The sequence below is a fragment of the Equus przewalskii genome, chromosome 8 (genome assembly GCF_037783145.1).
Source record: "Equus przewalskii isolate Varuska chromosome 8, EquPr2, whole genome shotgun sequence".
Lineage (NCBI taxonomy): Eukaryota > Metazoa > Chordata > Mammalia > Perissodactyla > Equidae > Equus > Equus przewalskii.
This window is the reverse complement of record NC_091838.1, coordinates 6,386,582-6,409,757: the sequence shown is the minus strand read 5'-3', so window position 1 is coordinate 6,409,757 and position 23,176 is coordinate 6,386,582. Positions and strand designations below refer to the sequence as shown.

The 23,176-nt window shown below is 38.1% G+C and overlaps 2 protein-coding genes across 5 annotated transcripts; both read right to left on the bottom strand.

Annotated features, from left to right (window-relative positions):
* Positions 1–2,565: 2,565 nt before the first annotated feature.
* Positions 2,566–9,850, bottom strand: LOC103560874 (myelin P2 protein). The gene is made up of 5 exons (XM_070630372.1): positions 9,832–9,850; positions 7,390–7,489; positions 5,317–5,489; positions 5,000–5,101; positions 2,566–3,590 (listed from the first exon to the last, which is right to left on the bottom strand). Exons 2-5 carry the CDS (start codon positions 7,460–7,462, stop codon positions 3,540–3,542), a joined length of 399 nt encoding a protein of 132 aa, XP_070486473.1. The 5' UTR covers positions 7,463–7,489; positions 9,832–9,850; the 3' UTR covers positions 2,566–3,539.
* Positions 9,851–9,857: 7 nt separating this feature from the next.
* Positions 9,858–22,622, bottom strand: FABP9 (fatty acid binding protein 9). Of its 4 annotated transcripts, none has more exons than XR_011542950.1 (5): positions 22,481–22,622; positions 20,253–20,425; positions 19,661–19,762; positions 19,379–19,500; positions 9,858–9,997 (listed from the first exon to the last, which is right to left on the bottom strand). XR_011542950.1 is itself a non-coding variant. In XM_008535214.2 (4 exons), exons 1-4 carry the CDS (start codon positions 22,551–22,553, stop codon positions 19,450–19,452), a joined length of 399 nt encoding a protein of 132 aa, XP_008533436.2. In that variant the 5' UTR covers positions 22,554–22,622; the 3' UTR covers positions 19,320–19,449. The 4 variants fall into 4 exon arrangements, 1 of the variants encoding a protein (XP_008533436.2); XR_011542949.1 differs by lacking the exon at positions 9,858–9,997 and adding an exon at positions 15,340–15,974; XR_011542951.1 differs by lacking the exon at positions 9,858–9,997 and adding an exon at positions 16,250–18,451.
* Between the last annotated feature and the right edge of the window lie 554 nt (positions 22,623–23,176).

The window sequence follows — 23,176 nt, the reverse complement described above, 5'->3', positions numbered from 1 at the left end:
GAACTCCAGTTCCCCCCTTACCCCTACCCTCTTCTGCTTGCTTGAAAATCTTTTTCAAATCTAGCAACGTGTGTCCCCTGTCTAAATGATTGTTTGGTTCCTCATTATCAGTGTGGTTCCACTTTTCCTGTTGTGAAAACAAAAAGGACCCACAATTTTTGTAAAGCAATTATATTGATTGAGGAATACATTTTATAGCAAGTCATGTGACCACAAACTTTTAAAAATAGCACCACAGTTTTTAAACTCTCCTTTTTGTGGGTTTACCTGGGGAGCCAAAAAATAAATAGAAAACCACACCTCAGTTATGACGCCCCCCCAGACATGTGTTGACTGAATGCCCACAGTGAGAGAAGGACTTGACCAGGGCAGCTTTTTAAAAAACTTTTATTTGGAATAACTTCAACCTTGCAGAAAAGTTGCAACAATCAGATTAATTCAAATAAGACACATGTAGCTTTTCCCAGGATTCATCTATTATTAAATTTTACCCCATTTGCTTTTTCCATTGCTGTCTTTATGTATGTACGTAATGTGTGTAACATACACACACACACACACACACACACAGACACACAGAATACTTTTTTCTGAATTTTTTGAGAGTACAATGCATTCGTTATGGCCCATTACCCCAAAATACCTCAGTGGATATTTCCAAAGAATAGGGAGATTCTCTTACATAATTACAGTATATTTCTAATCTAATTTACCATGTCTATTTCAATTTGCCAATTAACCTAATATCGTCCTCTGGAGCATTTATTTTACCTCTATAACAAGATCTCATCTAGGATCACTTACTGTATTTAGTTGTCATGTATTTTTAGTATAATTTAATCTGGAACGTTTCCACAGAGCCTTCCTTTGTCTTCTATGACATTGACATTTTTGAAGAATTCAAGCAACACCCCCTCCCGTTTTTTAATAGAACATTCTTCATTTGGAATTTGTCTGGTGTTTCCTCATGATTAGATCCAGATATGGATTCCAGGCCAGATGACTACTCAAGTGATGTCGCTTCCTTTTCAGAGTATCACATTTGAAGGCGCGTGTTGCTCATCCACCCTTCATGGGTCAGGTTAATTTTGATTACTCAGTCAAGAGATTGTTCAATTTTTCCACTGCATAGTTACTATTTTTTCACTTGTAAGTAATGAAAGGGTTCAGGACAGGCCTCCCCAGGATGTGCCACTTTGGCATGTGGATTATTTTGAGCTAAAGGCAATCGAGACCCTGTGGGCTCACGAGGATCTTTTACCTCTCCGCTAAATCATTTAAATTGGGACCCTGCCCATAATGAGAGTTATTACCAGAAATAAATTTGAATGACCTATCTGTATGGCAGGGCAGGCCTCTAATTATTGCACATCTGCTCTTCTTATTGCCTTGTCCTGAGAGTTACCCTCCTGTCCTCTGAAGCCCCTGGTCCCTATCCCATTGCTTGGCTGGAGATGGCATGTATACTTCATTTTACTTGTCTATCTTCAAACCTCTCATGTGTGTGGGGTCCCCTTATGTATGAAATTAACTCTGTTTTTCTCCTATTACTCTGACTCATGTCTATTTGATTATTAGACCAGACGAAAGAACCTTTGAACAGTAGAGGAAAAGTCTTTCTCCTCAACAATAATAAGCAATCTGGGAGGAGATATTTAAGACGAACTAATAACCTGCTCCTAGCTTTAGCATCCATTGATCATTCTTGACTGAGCCAATATTTACTGTGATGGTTAAAAAGTGATGATTTTCCAATTTCAGCACTCCTTCCACACTTACCAGTCAGTCCATGGCGTTCTATTGTGAAGAAGATACATCCTTCTCCCTTCTCTCTTTCTCGGTCATTATCATTATGGATTTATGCATTCTTACTTTCCCCCCTAATAGTTTATAATTTGCTATTTTTCTTAATTATTTTTCTTCTCAAATTGTTCCAGATTTGGCCAATGGGAGCACCTTCAAGTTGGCTCTCATATTTCGGTGATGTGCCTCTTTTTTTTTTTTGAACACTATCTTACTTTCTGGTATGATGAGATGTTTCAGTCTCATCTCGTACTTACCCTGCCTTCACATTGGAATCAGCCATTTCTCCAAAGAACCCTCATTCCTTTCAATGGGGAATGATATTAGACACCCAGATCTGGGTGGTAGATGTACTCATTCCTATTGAGGTATCTTTGCAGCTAAGCTCTTTGGGTAGATAGAGCTAGGAAATATATGCATGTATACACACATATACATACACACAAATACATATATATACACACACATAAATACATGCAGGTATGCATGTGCAATTATATACACACACATACACATGCCTTAGAAACCATGGGTTTATATCTATTCCAATCCATTCTCACATGGTTCTTTCTTGCCTTCCCTCATTCCATATTTCCACGGTGAAAATCCTGGCTCCTAACAACATCAACACATCTGAAATAGTTTCACTATTGCTTAGGCACAGTGGTCCCCTATTCCTGCCTGTCAAAAATCAACTGGACCCAATAATTCCATGCCTCGTTATTTATCCAAAAGAAAGAAACTCGTATATCCACAATAGCCTTGTACAAGAATTTTATAGCAGCTTTATTCATAGTAGCCAAAAATTGGAAACAGCCCAGTTGTCTTAAGAGAACGGGTAAATAAACTGTGATATATTCATGCAATGGAATACTGCTCAGCAATAAAAAGGAACAAATTACTGCTGCATGCAACAACACGGGTGAATCTCAAAAACATCATGCTGAGGTTTAAAAGCCAGACTGAAAAGAACACAGAATGTATGATTCCATTTCTATGAAGTTTGAGAACAGGCAAAACTAACCTGTGGTGATAGAAACCAAATCACCATTTGCTTTGGTTGGAGGTAGGACACGGCAGGACATTGGCTGGGAAGGAGCAGAGAAAGCATTCTGGGATTAAGGAAATGTACTGTATCTCGATCAGGATGTGAATTCTATGGGTGAAGGCGTTTGTCGCAATGGATTAAAGGAACTCTACCTTTGATATCGGTGTATTTCACCGTCTGTAAATTAGCTCTCAATTTAAAAAGAATTGGCTGGAGTATAGTACAGGCTGCACCTTTTAGTTGAAACTAGAACTCGTCATTTTAAACCAGCTCCTTCTTCTAGATTGCCTCATTCAGATCCCCCTCCCTCCTATTCTCCTGGCCCCTGAAAGCATTTGAGGTCAATATATTTACTTCCTTCTACTGTCTTCTGACTTCCTTTTACTGTCATTTCAAATATACAAAGTACGACATAGGTTAGAATTTCGCAGATAATTAAACGACATTATCAACTATTGAGGACTGGCCAATATACATACTTTAATATAGTAAAGATGTGCATGCAAATTGAAAATGTTTAAATAACACTGAATTTTAGCTTAATGCTCAGTTTAGGCCTTTGCCTATCGGATCTATTAAGACAAAAGCAAAAACAGACAAGCAAACTGCAGTATGTAGTGAGGCCTTGGCACGGAAGCAATTGACTTCCAACATCAAATGGTCAAATACCACTTCAGTGAGGATCTTCTCAAACCTTCTCATAAACCCTGGTACAAACCACGTCCTTCATCTTACATTCCTTAAAAAGAGAGAGAGAGATTAATTGAACATCTAAAACTCTAATTAGGGGACAGCGAATTTGTAATATTAACGGAAATTAAGAGCGAACTCATAAGATTAAATTTAGAAAGGAATAAAATATCAGTGTGTCAGTTTCCAGTAGTACAGAATTCACGACCGTTAAAATAGGAGAAACGGTTTTAAAGTTGATCTATGTTACAGCAGAAGAATTTTTTCAAGTGGCCAGTTTTAATTTGCATGCATTTAAATCTACTAAAACAGTGGTTTTCAAAACTATCTGTGCCTTTGCATTACCTGGGGAACATTTAAAAATAGTGATGGCCCCTCCTCCCCCAAGAGATGTGCATTCAGTTGATCTGTGTTGGGGCCCCCACAGGGGGACTTAATCTTCCTGTAAATTTATTGTGCAGCTAAGGATAGGAACCTCTGAACTAAAGGGAAGGAACATTTAAAATGTTATATGAATCTATTTCTATTCCATGTACGTGTTTAATTAGTAAGCACGGAACTTAATACTTTAAAAAAATCATTATAGGTCATCTCATGTAGCTTTGGTCATCACTCGTATCTGCTGGCTAAAAGAGGTCTCCAATTTGCCAAACCTGAATTATTGACATTGTTTAGTCTAAGTTAGTATAGATTCTTGAAAGCAAAATGCTTATAAATCTACAAATACTCTACACTTGAGCCTTTTAGGGTTTGTTTTGCTTTTATTTTATTTTTCTGAATCAAATGGGATTTTTATTACATTCAGTTTTTTTGACGTATTAAGGCTCATTCACGTCCTTAAATATTGTTTGGAAACTTGATTTTAATTGCTATACAATATTCAAATATGAATATACCATACCTTATTTATTATCATTTTTTTTACTGAGGAAGATTCACCCTGAACTAGCATCTGCTGCCAATCTCCCTCTTTTTGTATGAGGGTTGCTGCCACAGCACAGCCACAGACAGACAGGTGGTGTAAGTCTGTGCTGGGGAACCAAATGTGGGCTGCCAAAGCAGAGTGCACTGAGCTTAACCACTAGGCCACTGGGGCTGGCCTTCTTATTTTTTTAATTATCCTTTGTTTTGGGTATTGAATTGCTTTTAAAACTTAGATTTGCTTTTCTTTTTGTGAATCCAAACTAGTGAGATTTATTCATACTTTCTTTATTATCATTTTTAGGAGTGGTGATTTCCCAAAATAACAAATAGGCTTTGTTATTTCCAAAATCTTGGACCTATACTTGAAGATGAGTCCTTATGGTTTAAATATCATCCAGGCATTAACTTTGACTTTATTTTTAGCCATTCTGACCCATTTGTATTCCAAAGAAAAAGGAATATTTTGAAAATAATATAACCAATTTCTCTATTTGAGTAGCACTATTACTGTAGTTGAAGTGAAAATACTCTTACCACTACCATTTTCCCATCCACCAACTTTCTCTTTATTGTTGTCTCGTTGCCATCCCATTTCTGCACTTGATTCAGTGAACCTCTTGCCAAGGTTACAGTGCTCTGGAAAGAAAAGTTCACAGAATTGACTTGCTTGGACTTTGGTTGACTAAAGAAGCAGTTCATTCAATATTGAGTTGTTTTCATAATGCATGTCTTATGAGGCACATTCATTTTCAACAGAATGGAGTAGTTCACCGTTTTGAACACTAGCAGGACTAAGCCTCTCTCTCAAGCGGTAGACTGAGCCAACTTTGAAGAGAAACAGTGAAGTTTACCTTGGCTTTCCTATTGTCAGCTGTGGTTTCTTCAAATTCTCGGCCTAGCTTGAAGGAGATCTCTGTATTTTTGAAGGCACTTTCAGTTCTTATAGTTATAACATCTCCTTTCTTGCTGATGATCACAGTGGGTTTGGCCAAATTTCCCAGTTTTCTGGTGGCTAACCCCACACCTGAAAATCAAGATGGTGGTAGAATTATGTTGCCCAAAAAACCTTACCTAGAGAGGCTCTGGGTGGCCACAGTCCCTGCTCAATTGCGCCTCAGGTGTGCAGATGGCAGGTAGCGTCACTTACCACTAACGACCTAATGGAAATTAGGTTTCACCACCTAATGGAAATACATGTCCATGGATTCAAATATTTTAGGTTTTGCTATTATGAAAGTAATGTCTGTGGATTTTATAGATAAAACTGTTCAGACTAAAGAGTGCACATCACCCACTTTTACCACATCCAATCCCACACTCCATTGAAAATCACTAAAGTTTTGTATGGATTTTTCTAGACATTTTAGTTTGTATATATAGATATTATAGATTATTTAAATGAGTCCATGACAGATACTCACTGTTTTGTATTTTTTTCTCAGTAATATATTATGGGTATAGAAAATAACTCCCCCCATATCCTTGATAGAATCTCATTTCTGAAATTTTGTTGTGGCTCCTAAGTATAGCTGGTAGGAAAAAAACCATCCATTGCCCTTCAAGATCTCTCCAATTACAGATGATCATAGATAAATAAAATGACTTTTAAAAAAATTTATGCATTTGAAAAACAAAATTAGACTCAAGTTTTATTACTACTACTACTACCAAGACTAAGAAAATGTATCAGTTTTGTGTGTGTGTGTGTGTGTGTGTATATATGTATATTAAATAAAAAGTGAAGAGTCAGTGCTAATAAAGAATTGTGAACTCTATTCTTCCTCCTGATTCTGATTAATCTTGTGTTATTGTATATGATTTAGGATAATGTATTTCAAACTAAATTATAATCTCTGCAGAGAGCCTGAGAATTTGCTAACCCCCAGGTCTTTTTACGCACTTTAAAATTTGAAAATGACAGACCCAGGGAGTCTTTCATTGAGATTTTGCTATATTTTGCTTCTTCCTCAGCTGTAAAGTCCATAAATCTAACCAATCTCATAGTATGGATTTATCCCCATAAATTCTCATAGTTTTCTAGGCAACATGACGTGATTTTATTCATTTTATCTAAAAATAGAACTTTTCTCACAAGCTTTCTGAACAAGTGAGTAAAGCTACAGGCACTCTGACTAGCATGGCAACCTGAGGTCATTGGCATCACTCTCTATTATATTTATACAAATCTGGAAATTTCCAGACTCTTCACACCTGTTTTGCTCATATCTACAGAACATTCTCTAAAATAGTATAAAATAAAGTTGATGTAATTAATGACTGGGCTTTCCATCTTCATCCACTGCTCCAACTCCAGAAACGCCTGATGTTAGTGTCACTGACTTGAATTCACTGACACAAACCAGTTCTTTTTCTCTGTGTAACTTCCCTAGACTGTGAACATCCTCATTTATGAAGCATTTACTTTTTAAAAACTGTCTACATAATTATGTAATAACAGAAAGCCTAGAGGTCTAGAGAGAAAACTTCTGGTTTAGCTAACTATCAAAATTTTAAATTGAGGTTTTCTATTAACTTTAGTAAATTCAACTCTTTATTTCATGAGCACCTTGGTTGTTACAAAACTAGCTCTCAGGAAAGTCAGAGAATGGATAGACTGAACTTCTAAGATTTCTTTCCTCCAGGTCTGAAACCAAAGCCCTATTGATATGAAACTGCTTTTAAAATTGGTGGGAGTTCCATGCATTTAAGCAACTCTCCTTTAGGTTAAAATATATTAAAATTGCCATGAATAAAATGCAAATAAACTCTCTGAATGACACAACCGAAGATTAATTCTAGAATAGGATTGTACTTTAGCCTGTGCAAATTTTCCCAGACTCCTGGAAAAAGAGTTAGAAGGAAATAGGCATGCAGCTTTCTCAAAAAGGATCTTCTCAACCCAAACATCAAAGAACATCTCTTACCCAGAGCTTTCATGTAGTCATCAAAGTTCTCACTGGAGACAAGTTTCCAGGTGCCCAGGAATCTGTTGCTCATTGTGATGGGTGAGAATTCAACAGAGTTCTAGGTGAGATACAGAAGACAAATGAGATGCTGAAGCCTCAGAAGATTCTTTTCAAAGATGTCCGAAGCATGTGACTCTCACAGAGACCCAATGGAGAAAAGCAGTGTCAGGACTGGGCAATGAATGGCTCTTCAATCATCCATTAGGACAAAAGAAAACTTCACATAATGTTTCCTTTAGTCTCCAAAAATTTTTATAGAAATCAATGAGAGCACTATTTGAACCTTTAAAAACCTTCTGGTCAATCTTACATTTTTAAGAAGTACTTAGGTCCTTACTGCTTTGGAAGATTCCTTAAATTAAGTCCTATACTGAACTAAATTATATAAGCACGAATGAAGGAATATGCGTGTGTGTGTGTGTATGTGTGTGAGTGTGTGTGTGTGTGTTTAGGCATCTTGGTCACCCTCAGTCCTGAGTCTGCACAATTAAGAATTCTTACTGAAAGAAAAAAGAGAGGAAAATGTCCATGAGTATTGTGATCACCGCCTCAAATATGTTGTGGGAGAGAAATGCAGGGGAGCAGTGTGAGGAAGTATTCATAGGTAAGGGAGGCTTGGCATAGTTCACATATCCCAGGCAGGCAGAGTAGGCAGACAATACAGTCAGTCTATTACAACAGAGCACAGAAATTGTATTCATGGGATGGACAAGAAATAGAACTATAGCACGCTCTTTGACCGCAGCAAAGATTTCTAGCTAAAAAAACCTTACGTCCAAATTAAGCAGGTTCTTAGTTAATATAACTTTGAGTTTAAGTCCTTTAAAGCAAATCTACAGTTTTGTAAAGAGAAAGAATGTTCTATGATAATAACACTAATGTATATTGAGATCTCACGATGAACCAGTCACAGTGCTAAGTGCTTAATGTGGATTATTCCATTTAATCCTTCCAACAATTCCAAGAGTTCGGTGCTATTATTATACCCATTTGCCAAAGAGAAGGCTGGAGCTTGGGGGAGATTAGGTAACTTGCTTCCAAAACTCGAATAAGGAGAGGTAGGATTTGAACCTGGCATTGTTCCCCCGTAGCTAACTCTGGTTGGTTATCTTACACTGCTCCTGCTATGCCACACGTGCACAGAGGCCCTGGCTGAAGGTCAGGCAATACTAACATCCCCATGACTGGATAGAGACAGTCATTCTCTGCTTCAAAGTCAAGAGAGGTGAAAATCCAGAGATGAGACATCCAGAGCTACTCCAGTACATCAGGGCTCAGCCTTTGACCAGGGGGAAAAAATGTAAAGCCGCTTCAAATATAAGTGTTGCTCTTGGGAATAGCTAGTTGCTGCCATACATTTTCCCAGGAGGTTTTCCACATTGGCATTAATCCTGGCCACGAGACAACTGATATTACCAGGTTTTATATATTTAGTACACAGGTTGGTACTCTTCACAAAAATGAAAATACCCCGTGATCAATTGGCTCACAATGGGTATAATTGCTGGCCTCAAGGGCTTGGGTTACCAATGCCAGAGCTATGCCATAACCATTGCAATTATGTGGTTTGAGTCCAAGTTGGGTCAAAAATGTGGAATCAGGTACAGTGGGTCCAAGTCTCATCTTACATCACTCATGCTTGGTAACTCAAAGTGGGAATGAAATCATGACTAGAAAAACTCCTCAGCTAACCAGCTAACCCAATCCTAGACCCAAGAGAATGTAACTGGAGGGAGTACATTGTACTGGGATAGAACAAACAGCTATGAAAGAAAGGGCTTTTCATTAGAGGATGTGTTACTTTCTTATCCAAACACTTAGTTAAAATGAATGATGCTATCACTTGTGCCTACGAAAATTTACATGTTCTGCCTAAATCTATGAAGGACTCTCAAACCTTTCACTAGAGCTGAGCCCTTGTATTCAGAGGGACTGGTACAGGAGAGCTGTATGAATTTTCAGTAATCCCTGTATTGCAAATAGGAACAGCCATGGAGTTTAAAACATAAACGTTGAGAGCCAGCCCTGATGGCCTAGTCATTAAAGTTTGGCACACTCTGCTTCAGCGGCCTGGATTTGGTTCCCGAGTGTAGAAACACACCACTCATCTGTCAGTAGCCAGGCTGTGGCCGTGGCTCACGTAGAAGAACTAGAAGGACTCACAACTAGAGTATATACAGCTATGTACTGGGGTTTTGGGGAGGAAAAACGGCAAGGGGAAGATTGGCAACAGATGTTAGCTTGGGGTGAATCTTTCCCAGCAAACAAAACAAAACAAACAAAAAGCATACTAAATCTACTTTTAGAGAAAAATATGTAAACGTTGAGATATACATTGGCAAATCTTATAACTTTGAAGCAATTTTAGACAAAGAAAGGAATTTTTTATTTGAGACTTACCAGCAATGTACCTGACTCCTGGAACTGACCAGATGTATTTGGACCAAGATGAAATTCTGAGGCCCATATGTGAATCGAAGGCACAGATCAAAGCAACGAGACAAGATCCAGACTGAACCAGGCTTGAGATGCTAAGTCACTCCTTGCTAAGAAAGTCATCAATATCCTAGTGAGGAAGGATGGATAATAAACATTATAACTGGGCACATATATTTAGACTTGAACTATATGTTCATAAAATGGACATAGTCTCTCAACAGTATGGGTTCACCTTTCACTGATTTATTGCCTATGTAAATTCTCAAGATAAAAGAAGCTACTTGAACCACACAGTGAAAAGAACATCCAGAGGTCCAACCAAAATAGATAAGGAAAGCTCGCTCTATATAAGACATCATGTAAATATCCTTTACAAATTATCTTCAAGCTACATCCAACTGTGTATTTGGAAAAGCTATAATCAACCATCCTGTAGCACATAAACAAAGAATTCATGGTTCTCCACTTAAATGCCAAAATCTGAGTCCATGCCTTTCATCCATTTAATTGCAAAAGTATTGAGAACCCACGAAGTGCTCGGAACTCTTCAAGGTTCTGGGGAAACATCATTGAACAAAATTTCATGTTCTCATGGAACTTACATTCTACTCATGATCTGATAAAAATTTGAAGCAAGAAATTTTAATCCTAGTGAGTCTGAATTTATTTGTAAAATAGACACATTTGATAATAACTGGTGGCTGGACAAGCTTACCATGTAATACTAGGAGGATTAACCAATAAAAATGGCTATTTAAAAAAAATAATTGAGAAAATAAAAGTGAAGCTTAAAATTTTTATTCTTAGAATATTTATAGATGAGGAAATTAAGCTAGCTTCCCAACTGCGACAACTAGAAAAGATGGATGAAGTTTGAAAAAAATTCTTCAAGGCATCAGAGAGAGAAAAAGGCAGAGAAAATTAAGGGTCTAGGATTTGGGTGAAAAAAGAAAGCCCAGAGAAACAGGCCCAATATTTGAGGCTGCTGCCCCTCTAGGGATCTACGAATTCAGAAAGAGGCCAGTGAAGGGCAAAAGTCTGAGGAAGATTTATGACAGAGTTAAGGGTTAGGGGACAATGATGGAGAGTTCTGATCGACCACTACACTTTTGTTTGAGATTTTGAAAGGCTACAACATAGGAGAAAAGATGAACTGGGAGTAGCCCCGTGCTAATATCAATTCAATTCTTAAAATTAGTTTAGTGTGATCTTGGACAGCTGGTGAACCCAGCTACCAGTCAGAATCAGCATAAACTCTCTCCAAAAGAAGATAATGCCACCCGAGGTCTAAATTTATGTCTACAATTTTCCATACACATTGCCAATCAAAAATAAATAGAACAAGAAGAGACAGGAAAATATGCTCAAAAAGCAAAAGGAACAGGGGCCGGCCCGGTGGCGCAGCGGTTAAGTTAGCATGTTCCACTTCTCAGCGGCCCGGGGTTCACTGGTTCGGATCCCAGGTGCGGACATGGCACCGCTTGGCACGCCATGCTGTGGTAGGCATCCCACATATAAAGCAGAGGAAGATGGGCATGGATGTTAGCTCAGGGCCAGTCTTCCTCAGCAAAAAGAGGAGGACTGGCAGTAGTTAGCTGAGTGCTAATCTTCCTCAAAAAAAAAAAAAAAAAGCAAAAGGAACAATAGACAACAGAAACAGATGATCAACAGAGCAGATATTAATAAAATAAAAACAAGCATATTACAAAAAACATCATCAAAACAAGTTTTTTAAAGACTAATAAAATTGACAAAATCTTAGCAAGATGGATATAAAAATAGAAAAGGTGAAAGTTATGGATTGCAAGAATAAAAAAGATTGTATTGATATATCCTATAGTTATTTTTAAATCGTAAGAAAATATTAAGTACTACTTCATGCCAATAAATTTGAAAATTTAAAAGAAATTTATAAGTTCACTAGAAAACACAGCTTACCAAAAATAATAAAAGATGTAAAAAGTGTGAATATTCTCAAATCTGTCAACGTTGAATCTGTAATTAAAATTTCTCCCACAAAGATACTTTAGAACTGTAGGCCTCACCAATGAATTCTTACAAATATTTAAGGAAAAAGGTAACACCGATCTTACAGAAAATCTTCCAGAGAGTAGGAAAGAAGGTAGCAATTTCCAACTAGCATTACCAACCACTCCCATATGCTTAATCCTTAAATCTCAGCTCAATCATTCTTTCTTACCTTTGTGTTGACATCCTTTAGGTTTCAACTCGATCATCTTTCTTAACCTTTTCTAGTATATCATCACTTAATAGTTACTGCAATGGCCATTTTTATTAATTTTGCATGTTATTTGATCAATATGTATATCAAACACTAAAGTCTTGAGTGAGTGGGGACAACATGGCATTTTACCCATGTAGTGTTTGTCCCAAGTACTTAACACCAAGCATGTACACAGTAGGTAATCATTTGTTGACTGACTGAACGAATGAAGACAAAATAAAAATTTCTACTTATGAGGTTTATTGTTTGCATTAAATCAGATAATAAATATTAGTAAAGCATCTAAAATTACTACTTATGATCAATAATATTATTATTCTCCTAAACTTCCTCCTCTCTTCTCCCTTCTCTTCCTTCCTTCTTTTCTTCTCTGGAGGCACGGAAAGAGCAAAGACTGTGAGTCATACCTAAGTATGAAACTTAGTTATAAGACTCATTCCTTTATCTGGTCATTTCTTTAGCTGCTGGTAAAAGCAGGTGGTTCTTTCCCTGTTTGAGATGACATGATCTTATTGTAACACCAGGAAAGGGCAATAAGATAATTCCACGATTCATTGTATATATTCTCACCTGCATTACTGCAGACAATTAGCATGAATTTATTTAACTGTGGTAACACTGGAATAACATGGAGCATGAAACAGAAACGATTTCTGCCCTCATGGACCTTATACTCTGGTTAGGAAGGTGGACATTAAAAAAACATTCAGAGACATGGTAGAACATCTAGAATATCCAATTATTATTTTTTATCATTTGCAGATGGAGATAGAATGCCATTAAAAAGCCAATTAACCACTACTATAGGAAGATATGTTATGGGGTTTCTTAGATACCAGATGCCATGAGACTGATGATCTGATTTACCTTCAGGACTCAGGCACTAGGAGAAAGCATAGACTGCTATTTGACAGAGGATGACAATGGCATTTCAGGCTTGACATCCTCTGCTTTCATGTTTCAAATAAATGTTTTTCTCTAAGTTTAACAATGCTGAGAATACAAAAAGTTTCCTTCTTAATGAAAACCGTTTCTTGTAACTTTCTTAGCCACCAGTGAATATTTGATCTTTTGGTTACTATGGTGACAGTTGCATTTACGCTGCCCAAAGGTAGTTAATAGCTTTTCTTTTGTTGAATGGTAATAAAGAGAGGGAAGAAGTAGTTGCGATTTCTGCAAACAATGCAATTAGCTTTGTTTTTACTAGGCTCTAATGTACATGGTGTCTTTTCCAATGTCTAGTCTAAGATTTCAAATCATTATTCCTAATAGAACACCTGAGAATGGAAGTTACTCATTCACTGGGGAGGAAATGGAGGACTGAATTTCTGCATTTCAGTTTCTTTCTCCAGTCATTATAGCGTATACTGAGCTGGCCACAGTTTTTCTATTCCATTTGCATTTCCTCTTAGAGAGAAAGTGCCATTAACAGCTTTAAAGTAGGCTCTACTTTTCAGGCATTAGCACACAGAGCTGTAGGAAATGCTTTTTAGGACTCAGCCACCTGCTCCTTTACAGCTGATGGAAGAGAGGAAACCCTTAAAAATAATTCACTTGCAAAGCATAGTGAAAAGTGTGCATGTGTTTAGCTTTATTTCATAAGGAACAGATATAAACTCATAAAAATTCAGGTGATTTTCTAATCATGTGCTATCCAGGGAGCCTCCTGTCTTTCTTGCTTCATTTCCTTGATTATGTCTTACAAATTTTTTTCAATAATTGAGATGGTATCAAGGCTTTGAGAGAAAGTATAATTTACATATTTCACTTTGTGAAATTGCTTTGTAACTTATATATTGAAAGGCATTACTTTTAATGAGCATCTACTGAAATCTGAACCCTATTTTACAAAGTAAACCAGAATCCATTTTTCCTGCTCATTTTCCTCAAAGCCCATTTTTAACTAATTAGTTGCTTCAAGACCCTGTTCAAAGCTTATCTCTGCGGAGACGCCCTTTGCTCCACCTTGTTCTGCCCTCTGGTTTCGTGCACCGGCCCTCCAGTTACGTTGTTCCTATTCTTTGCATTCCAGTTGCCCTATACAGGGTGCCTAGTTTTATTGTGCTTCGCTTTATTGCACTTCGCAGATATTGCATTTCTTACAAACGGAAGGTTTGTGGCAACCCTGCATCAAGCAAGTCATCAGCGCCATTTTTCCGAAAGCATTTGCTCACTTAGTGTCTCTGTGACACATTTTGGTATTTCTCACAATATTTCAAGCTTTTTCATTAGTATTATATTTGTTATGATGATCTGTGATCAGCGATCTTTGATTTTACTGTTATAACTGTTTGGGGGCACCCATATAAGACAGTGAACTGAATCAATAAATGTTGTGTGAGTTCTGACTGTTGCTCTGACTGGCTGTTTCCCATCTCTCTCCTCGCCTTGGGCCTCCTTATTCCTTGAGACACCACGGTACTGAAATTAGGCCAATTAACAACCCTACAGTGGCCTCTAAGTATTCAAGGGAATGGAAGAGTCACACATCTCTCAATTTAAGTCAAAAGCTAGAAATGATTAAGCCTAGTGAGGAAGGCACGTTGAAGGCTGAGATAAGCTGAAAGCCATGCCTCTTGTGCCAGTTAGCCAAGTTGCGAATGCAAAGGAGAAGTTCTTGATGGAAATTAGAAGTATTACTCTAGTGAACACTCGAATGATAAGAAAGTGAAACAGCCTTGTTACTCACTTGGAGAGAGTTTTAGTGGTCTGGATAGAGGCTCAAACCAGCTACAACATTCCCTTAAGCCAAAGCCTAAGCCAGTGCAAGGCCCTAACTCTCTTCAGTTCTGCGAAGGCTGAGAGAGAAGAGGAAGCTGCAGAAGCTAAGTGTGAAGCCAGTAGTGGTTCATGAGGTTTAAGGAAAGAAGCCATCTCCATAACATAAAAGCTCAAAGTGAAGCGGCAAGCAGAAGACCTAGCTGAGATCAATAAAGAAGGGTGCTACACTAAACAACAGATTCTCAATGTAGATGAAACAGCCTTCTGTTGGAAGAAGATGCCATCTTGGACTTTCACAGCTAGAGAGGAGAACTCAATGCCTGGCTTCAAAGCTTCAAAGCACAGGCTGACTCTCTTGTTAGGGGCTAATGCAGCTGGTGACTGTAGGGGGAAGCCAATGCTCATTTACCATTCTGAAAATCCTAGGGCCCTTGAGAATTATGCTAGATAGATTCTGCCTGTGCTCTATAAATGGGAAAACAGAGCCCGGATGACAGCACATCTGTTTACAACATGGTTTACTGAATATTGTAGGCCCACTGTTGAAACCTATTGCTCAGAAAAAAAAGGTTCCTTTCAAAATATTACTGCTCATTGACAATGCGCATGGTCAACCAAGAGCTCTGATGGAGATGTACAATGAGATTAATGTTGTTTTCATGTCTGCTAACACAGCATCCATTCTTCAGCCCATGGATCAAGGAGTAATTTTGAATTTTAAGACATTATTTAAGAGATACATTTTGTAAGCCTGTAGCTTCCATTGACAGTGATTCCTCCAATGGATCTGGGCAAAGTAAATTGAAAACCTTCTGGAAAGGATTCACCATTGTAGATGCCATTAAGAACATTAGTGATTCACGGGAAGAGGTCAAAATATCAACATTAATGGGAGTTTGGAAGAAATTGATTCCAACCTTCATGAATGAGGAATTCAAGACTTCAGTGGAGGAAGTAACTGCAGATGTGGTGGAAATAGCAAGAGAACTAGAATTAGAAGTGGAGCCTGAAGATGTGGCTGAATGGCTGCCATCTCATGATCAAGCTTTAATGAATGAGGAGTTGCTTCTTATGGATGAGCAAAGAAAGCGGTCTCTTGAGATACAATTTACTCCTGGTGAAGATGCTGTGAAGATTGCTGAAATGACAACAGAGGATTTAGAATATGACATAAACTTAGTTGAGAAAGGAGCAGCAGGGTTTGAGAGGACTGACTCCAATTTTGAAAGAAATTCTACCGTGGGTAAAATGTCATGAAACAGCACTGCATGCTACAGAGAACTTGTTCATGAAAGGAAGAGTCAAACGGTGCAGCAAACTTCATTAGCTACCACCACCCTGATCAGTCAGCAGCCATCAACATCTCTCAGAAAATAAGTTATGACTCATTGAAGGCTCACAGAATAGTTAGCATTTTTTAGCAATAAAGTGTCTTTTAATTAAGGTGTGTACATTTTTTTTAGACGTAATACTATTACACACTTAATAGACTACAGTATAGTGTAAACATAACTTTTAAATGTACTGGGAAACCAAAAAATTAATGTGACTAGCTTTGTTGTGACATTAGCTTTATTGTGGTGATCTGGAACTGAATCCACAGTATCTCTGAGGTGTGCCTGTAATCTGGGAGGGAGATGTGGGAAACACGAGAAGACATGACAAATTCCTTGTGCTGGTCCATTGCATAAGGTCTCATTTACCCTCACCACAACGCTGTGATGTAGACAATCTTTATTTTGCAAAGGAGAAAACTGAAGTGGTTAAGCTGCTCATGCATGCTCACATAGCTGTCAATGGCAGAAGTGGGATTCAAGTCCTGCTAGGACTGGTTCTCAAACCCCATTCAGTCCACTCTCCTGCAGTGTGTCTCCGGGGCAACAAAGTCCCATTCTACCATGGGGCTGGTGGATGGCTAGTCGCTCCCCATCTTGCCCCTCTCCAAAATTTACTCGGGATCTAGATACCAAACTTCCAAAAGGACAGACTATATTTTCCTCTAAATGTTCAAAGAAGAAATCTTAAGAACCTGTAACTTGGGGATTAGATTATGTCCTAATACTTCATCCTAATTTTCCATCTATTTTTGGTTACTGTCTTTGGATAGTCAGTTGTCTTTTTATGGCCAGCAAAGAAAAGCATGTCCTTTTATGTTTATTGCATTTTTGTGCAAAAAGTATGAAATATTAGATACACTAAGACTATTCAAAATAACTTATTTTTTGTCAGTGATGTACTAAATAGTATTGGATAGCAAAAAAAGAAATCTAGTGAATTATTCTTTGATAATAGAACTAATCATGGTTTTAGTATGATTAATCTTTGGATAATTAATACTTTCCTACAAACTTTAGTGTGGATTTGAAATATAATGGTTTACTACTAAGTTATTCAGTCTAAAATTTTCAAAAATAAAATCTATTTTCTGTGTGGCTTATAAAAACGACTCTCATTCCCTTTATTTCAAAACTTTTGGGAAAGTGAATAAATAATGGATTTTTGTTGCTCAACTACAATGAAAAGTTCCATTATTTCCAATACTACTTGACAAATATGCCTTGTTGTCATTTATATACAGACAGATGATGACTTTTGAAGGCAAGTCACGTATGACGAGAGACTGATCATGTGAAAGTCTTTAGGAAAGATTAATGATTATAAGTGTAAACTTTAGTGAATTTCTTTCTTAGAAATTTTGACATGATTTTACTGAGAATAAAAATAAAAGCAATAGAGTTTCAAGAGCCCTCTGCTACTTGTAACATCACAAGGCAGTTGGGAACTCCACGTCTGAGCCATAGCTATTTCTTAGCCCCCAATACGGTATTGAACAAACAGTGGTCACTAAGTAAGAACTTGTTGAATGAATGCTTTCCTCAGGAGTAGTATGTTTGAATCCATCTACCAAAGACTCAACATCAGGATTTTTTTTTCTCATTTAGCCTCTTTGTACTTTGAGCTGTGACATTTATGAGAAGTCGAGTAAGTCTTAAGAATTCAGAACTGTGTTATTCTTTTCTTAATTATGCGTCTGTAGAGCCAAAGATTTAAATGAGTAAGTGCCTGGTGCATTTTAGAGTACAGACTTCTTCCTAATGGTTGAGGAAAGCACTTCAACCCCTGATCCACGGTGTTGCTAAAGGACTGTCACCTGCAGCCTCTTGTGGACGGAGACTGTCCTCTGATTAAGGAGGCAGTGGCCTGTGCTCCCCTTGTGAACAGACACTACCTTGGGGGTTGAAGTCCTCTGACTTCTGGAGAGCACGCATGGCCTTATTTTGTACATACGTGAGTCCTTTAGGAAGGACAGGAACAAGTCATGTGGGGACAACTGTCATTGCCCACATCCAGCAGCTGTGTGGCCACCACCAAGCCCATCTCCTCAGGTGCACAGCTGTATGCTCAGAGGTCTCCGAGTTTAATAAGAGTGCCCTGGTTCCTTTCCTTGGCCAGGGATTCAGCTCTTGCCTCAACCCTGTGCTCAGTCTTTTTCTAAATCACCCTTCAATTTCATCCTTCCTGAGGTGACCATATGCCTCCGTTTGCGATGGACAGTCCCATGGTGTGCCTGTTGTCCAGGTGCAGTTATCGATAGCATCCCTTTCAACTTCTCACCTGGTTTAGAGGACAAATTGCGTGGCCAGTCTACTTTAGCACATATTAAACACAATTCTCCAGACTTATTTTTGGCCCATTACCATCTATTTTTAAATTTAAGGTGCAGCATGATATTTGCCTAATTCTTCCTCTTTCTCCTTTTCTTTCTCCAACTGCTACAAATACCATCAGTGTCTTAGGCTTCACTCTCTAATTTTACCCATATTACTCTGTTTTGCTCTAAGCCCTGAGAGTACTTCCTAGCAGCAGTACTTAGTGAAACTATAATGGACTCTGTGTAGCTCTGACTATTATATTCTATTTAGGCATCTAGAAATTCAGGTCTGGCATTTAATAACGTCATTCTGCAAAGACTAAGTTGTAAACAGTGGTGACAGTTGCACTGGCCTGATTATTTTAAATGGGTTTGTGGATAAATAAAACAGTGATTGTTTTCAATGTTCTTCTACAATAATTCAACCACAAGGTATAATGTCCAGGCTCTTTTTTGTACCCTGTTTATCTACCTACCCCGATCTGTCTATCTATTTATGCTAACTACTTTAAGCAGGGCCAGCCTTCTGCAAAAATAAAAAGTCAGCAGTGTTGGTTTTCGGAATCTGTGCTGCCCAAAGTAGGTTCCAATGATTTTAACGCCTCCCGCCTTGAGGTCACATGAATTTCAACAGAGCGCCCTTGGACAGAATGCCTTGACCTAAATGGAGTGGGTCCACTGAAAGGAACTCAAGGACTGTGCAAGTCAGGTGGGCAGAGGCTAAGGGGACTCCGATGCTCGTACAGTAATACTGTAGCCAAGTAGCTTCTTGCCTCACCAACTTATCAGATTGTCACTAACCCTCAGTATTGCATAGCTCCAAAACTGCACTTAATTTGATGGTTTTATTGAGCAAATTTATGCTAAGCCATTTTTTCGTAATCACTGACCCTGAGGCATATCTTCTTCAAGTTCCAGTTTCCTGCTAGTGACCAGGCTTTCACTGATGTAGACACTTTCTTCACACTTTTTCATAAATCCGAGTGCTGACGGTATTATTTATGGTATATTCCTAAAAGCAAAGAGGGATCTATTAGAGTAGGTAGATGACAGGTAAACTTGCTCTGCCCTCTTTCCCCAGACCCTCAATTCAAGATGCAAAGCAACTGAGTAATCTGAAAGGCATGCATCGAATAGGAGCATCTAAAAAATGCAATTTGGAGAAAACTCACCACTACCATTTTTCCATCTACAATTTGTCTCTTGATTGTTGTCTTTTTGCCAAGCCATTTTTGGACATGAATCATTGAGCCACCATGTAATGTTATGATGCTCTATAAATGCATAAAGGAATCAGTTAGAAATAGCAATTCACTGCGTTCTAACCTACATAAGACCAGGCATCTACTTTCTAATTTCTATTTTAAAACTCTTTTCTCCAAAATCCTCACCACCAATTTTGTCAAAATAATATTTTAATACCATCAAACTGAGAAGTCTCAAGAGATTATTCAATTTATGCTCCCCTCCCCCGGGCAAACAATACCTAAATTATTTGTGAATAATTATTCTTTTCTACATGCTCTTTTATATGACAATGACAAAGAGAGATCAGAAAAAAAGTGAAAACATGTTGAGTTTTTTGGCCCTGTTTACCATCAGAATAATTTGCGAAAGGATTGCCTTTAGAGATGTGCAATGTTAATGAACTAAACAAGCCCAGAGTGACTTGGTAATTAATCAAATTAGATACGAATAAACCATGCATAACCGCTGTCTAGTTCTTCTCCTGACTGTGGAACATCAGGATGATTTAGTTCTTACTTTTACTTTCCGGTTGTCTGCCGTGGTTTCATCAAATTGTTCTCCCAGCTTGAAGGAGATCTCCGTGTTCTTCAGAGAACTTTCTGTTTTGATGTTCACCACGGCCCCATCGGCGCTAATAATGATTCTCGGCTTTGCTAACCCCGCCAGGTTCCGGAGTGCGTCACTCACTCCTGTAAGGCAGAAAAAGCACCACACCTTCTTAAGTCATTTAGGAAGAAGTGCTAAGATCATTCTGGAAAGCAATTTAAAAAGGGCACGTACCTCCCCCCCTTGAAGTTTTGGATAATGGGTCGTAATTTCTTCAATCCTCTTGGTATTAGTTGGATTAAGCCAGACCCTCCCAACCTGAAGGCATGTCTAGTAATTATACTTGACATTTTGAAAGCTAAATTCACTTTTTGAGACTATTGTGCTTTATCTAAAATCTTTGAGGCGCTTGTGCTTCATCTGAAACGTATATTTGTATAGTGTCTCTCAGGCGATCAGATACTTGAGCTGTACCTCGTGAAGCGTTACAACAACATGCAGGGTGTTATTGTCCTCATTTTAGAGATGAGCACACAGGGTCCCAGAGAGGGCAATCCTAGGTGATGTGTCTGGTAGGTAGCAGAGTTGAGACTTAAACACAAGTTTTCTAATTTCCAAGAACTTCGGCATATTTTTTTCTTAAAAAAAAAACAAGAAATCCAACTTTCAAAATAAAAAGAATATGACTTCTGAAGTCCAAGCTCCTCTCTTATCTGCAGATTAAATTCAGATGTGGCTGAGTCAAGAGGAGGTAGGCAAACTGGACAGTCTGGCTTATTAGAGCATGACCCCCGTTGTTCAGTTTGGGGATGGTCCCTTGTCAAACCTGACTCCTGCAGCAGGTGGGCGGAGGAGCTGACCCTCTCTGTTTCCATATCAAACTTGATTTCACATCCAGATTGTGGAACTGCCAGGACCGTCCGACTGCAGAACAGCAGTGTTAGGGGGATCACAGAAGAGTGAACGGTGAGGTGGTTAAAACCTAGGCTGCACCCAGGGCGTCCATGCTAGCGTGGGATCTTATTTCCCTTCTCTAACCTTCAGCTTTCTCAATAGTAAAACGGGGATGACTACAGTACTCACCTCGTAGGTGTGTTGGGAGTTTAAACAAAAGGACTTAGCGTTGTAGTGGTACATGGCAGGTTCTCGGCTCATTCCCTCTTGCCCTCTGCCAAAGCCCAGCTCCCAATGCAAACAAGTGCTACTCTCACCATAAGCCCCAAGTTTCTTAGATGCTCCCAAATTTAAACCCTAAACAGTGCGTCTGTGAATCTATGAAGAGGTAGGGAAATATGTTCCCTATTACTCCCTGAGACAGTTAATGCAGACTATGAAAAAGGAAAAAATATTACACTACAAGCACATTGACTTCTTATTATGCAGTGGTCGTTTCTGCCAAGTTAAAGAAAAAAGTAAGGTTAAAAAAATTCTTGACTTTCTATACAGTTTTTATTGCAAGGAAGTTTTCTCTTAATTAAATATTATAAATTGCTTAATTAAATATTAAATAATTACCATTCTTCTAGCATTCTGGAATAATTTAGTTGTCAGAACCGAGCCATTATAACTGATGTTTAATCAACTCAATTAAGAGCTAAAGATGGATAGGGTTTATACTTCTGAGAAATATCCACTGTTGAGACATTCCACAAGGAAAAATGTTCCATCTCTCCTATCAAAAGTGTGAAATTCTTCAAAATAATGCTTTGACAGTATCTCCCACATATAGCAGAACCTAAAAATTAACCAACTAGAAATTCCGTTTGTTGCTATTGCTCTTTTGAAGTTATAACTTAAAGAAAACCTTGAAACAAATTTAGTTGGTAAATTTAATTATAGATGGTTCTTACTGTCTATAAATTTGAAGCTTGGAAAAGCTATTTGATGTAACGGCCAAGCTAAAAAGAAACTCTATCGAGGTGTTAGGATGAAGTATTTTTGAAAAGGGTAAATGGGCTTAAATATATGGATAATGACTAGAAGGAAGTATCTGTGAGCCTATTATTCCAAAAAGAGATAATTATTACTCATAGTTAAAAAAAGCAAAAGTAGATACATAAACTTTGTTAATCTCATATGAACATGCCCTAGAATCACAAAAGAAAAAAAGAATTCTAGGAAAATTCATTGAAAATGCAAACCCAGCCACATCACAATATGCATTGCCAGTTTCCAAACCTTGTTATGATATTTCTCACCCAGTTGTTTCATGTATTCTTCAAAATTTTCACTGGAGACCAGCTTCCAGGTTCCCAAGAAGGGCTCAATCATGATGGAAAGCTTGCTGAGAAGAGGCACTCACAAGCAAAACCCAAAGAAACCTGGGAAATACAGTGCTCCCAGTATCTTAATTTAATAGCCATGTTTGTCACGTGACTCCTCTGAAATGGCCAATGGGCAGCAGCAGGACCAAAGATTCCAGGCACCAGTATTGACTCATTTTATTTACCTCCAAATTAAGAAACAGAAAATTAACATGTGAAGTTGAATTTAAGTCAATGATTATAGCTTCTAGCAAAGATGTTTACACCCCAAGAGTCACCTGATAAATATTGCTTGTGGAATGGAGACATTTTTCAAAGAGAACAGCCTTTTGAACTATGACTGCTGAGTCAACTCCAAAGGAATATCTGGACAAGTGTCTAATGAACACTTGACTGAGGTGTTCTCCCACCTAATACAAGAACATCCTTGCGTGGTCCACCTCAGCTGTTTTTTGTTTGGACAGGTCACAGTGCCAGAATCCCCTCTTCATTAAAATAATATCGTCCCCTCCCTTCCTTGCAGGGTTGATGAACTGATAGTAGTTAATGTAACTGAAACGTCTGCAGTTGTTGGAACTGAGGTGTAGGGTATTATTAACGTTATCATTGTTATTAATCAAGAGTAATTGC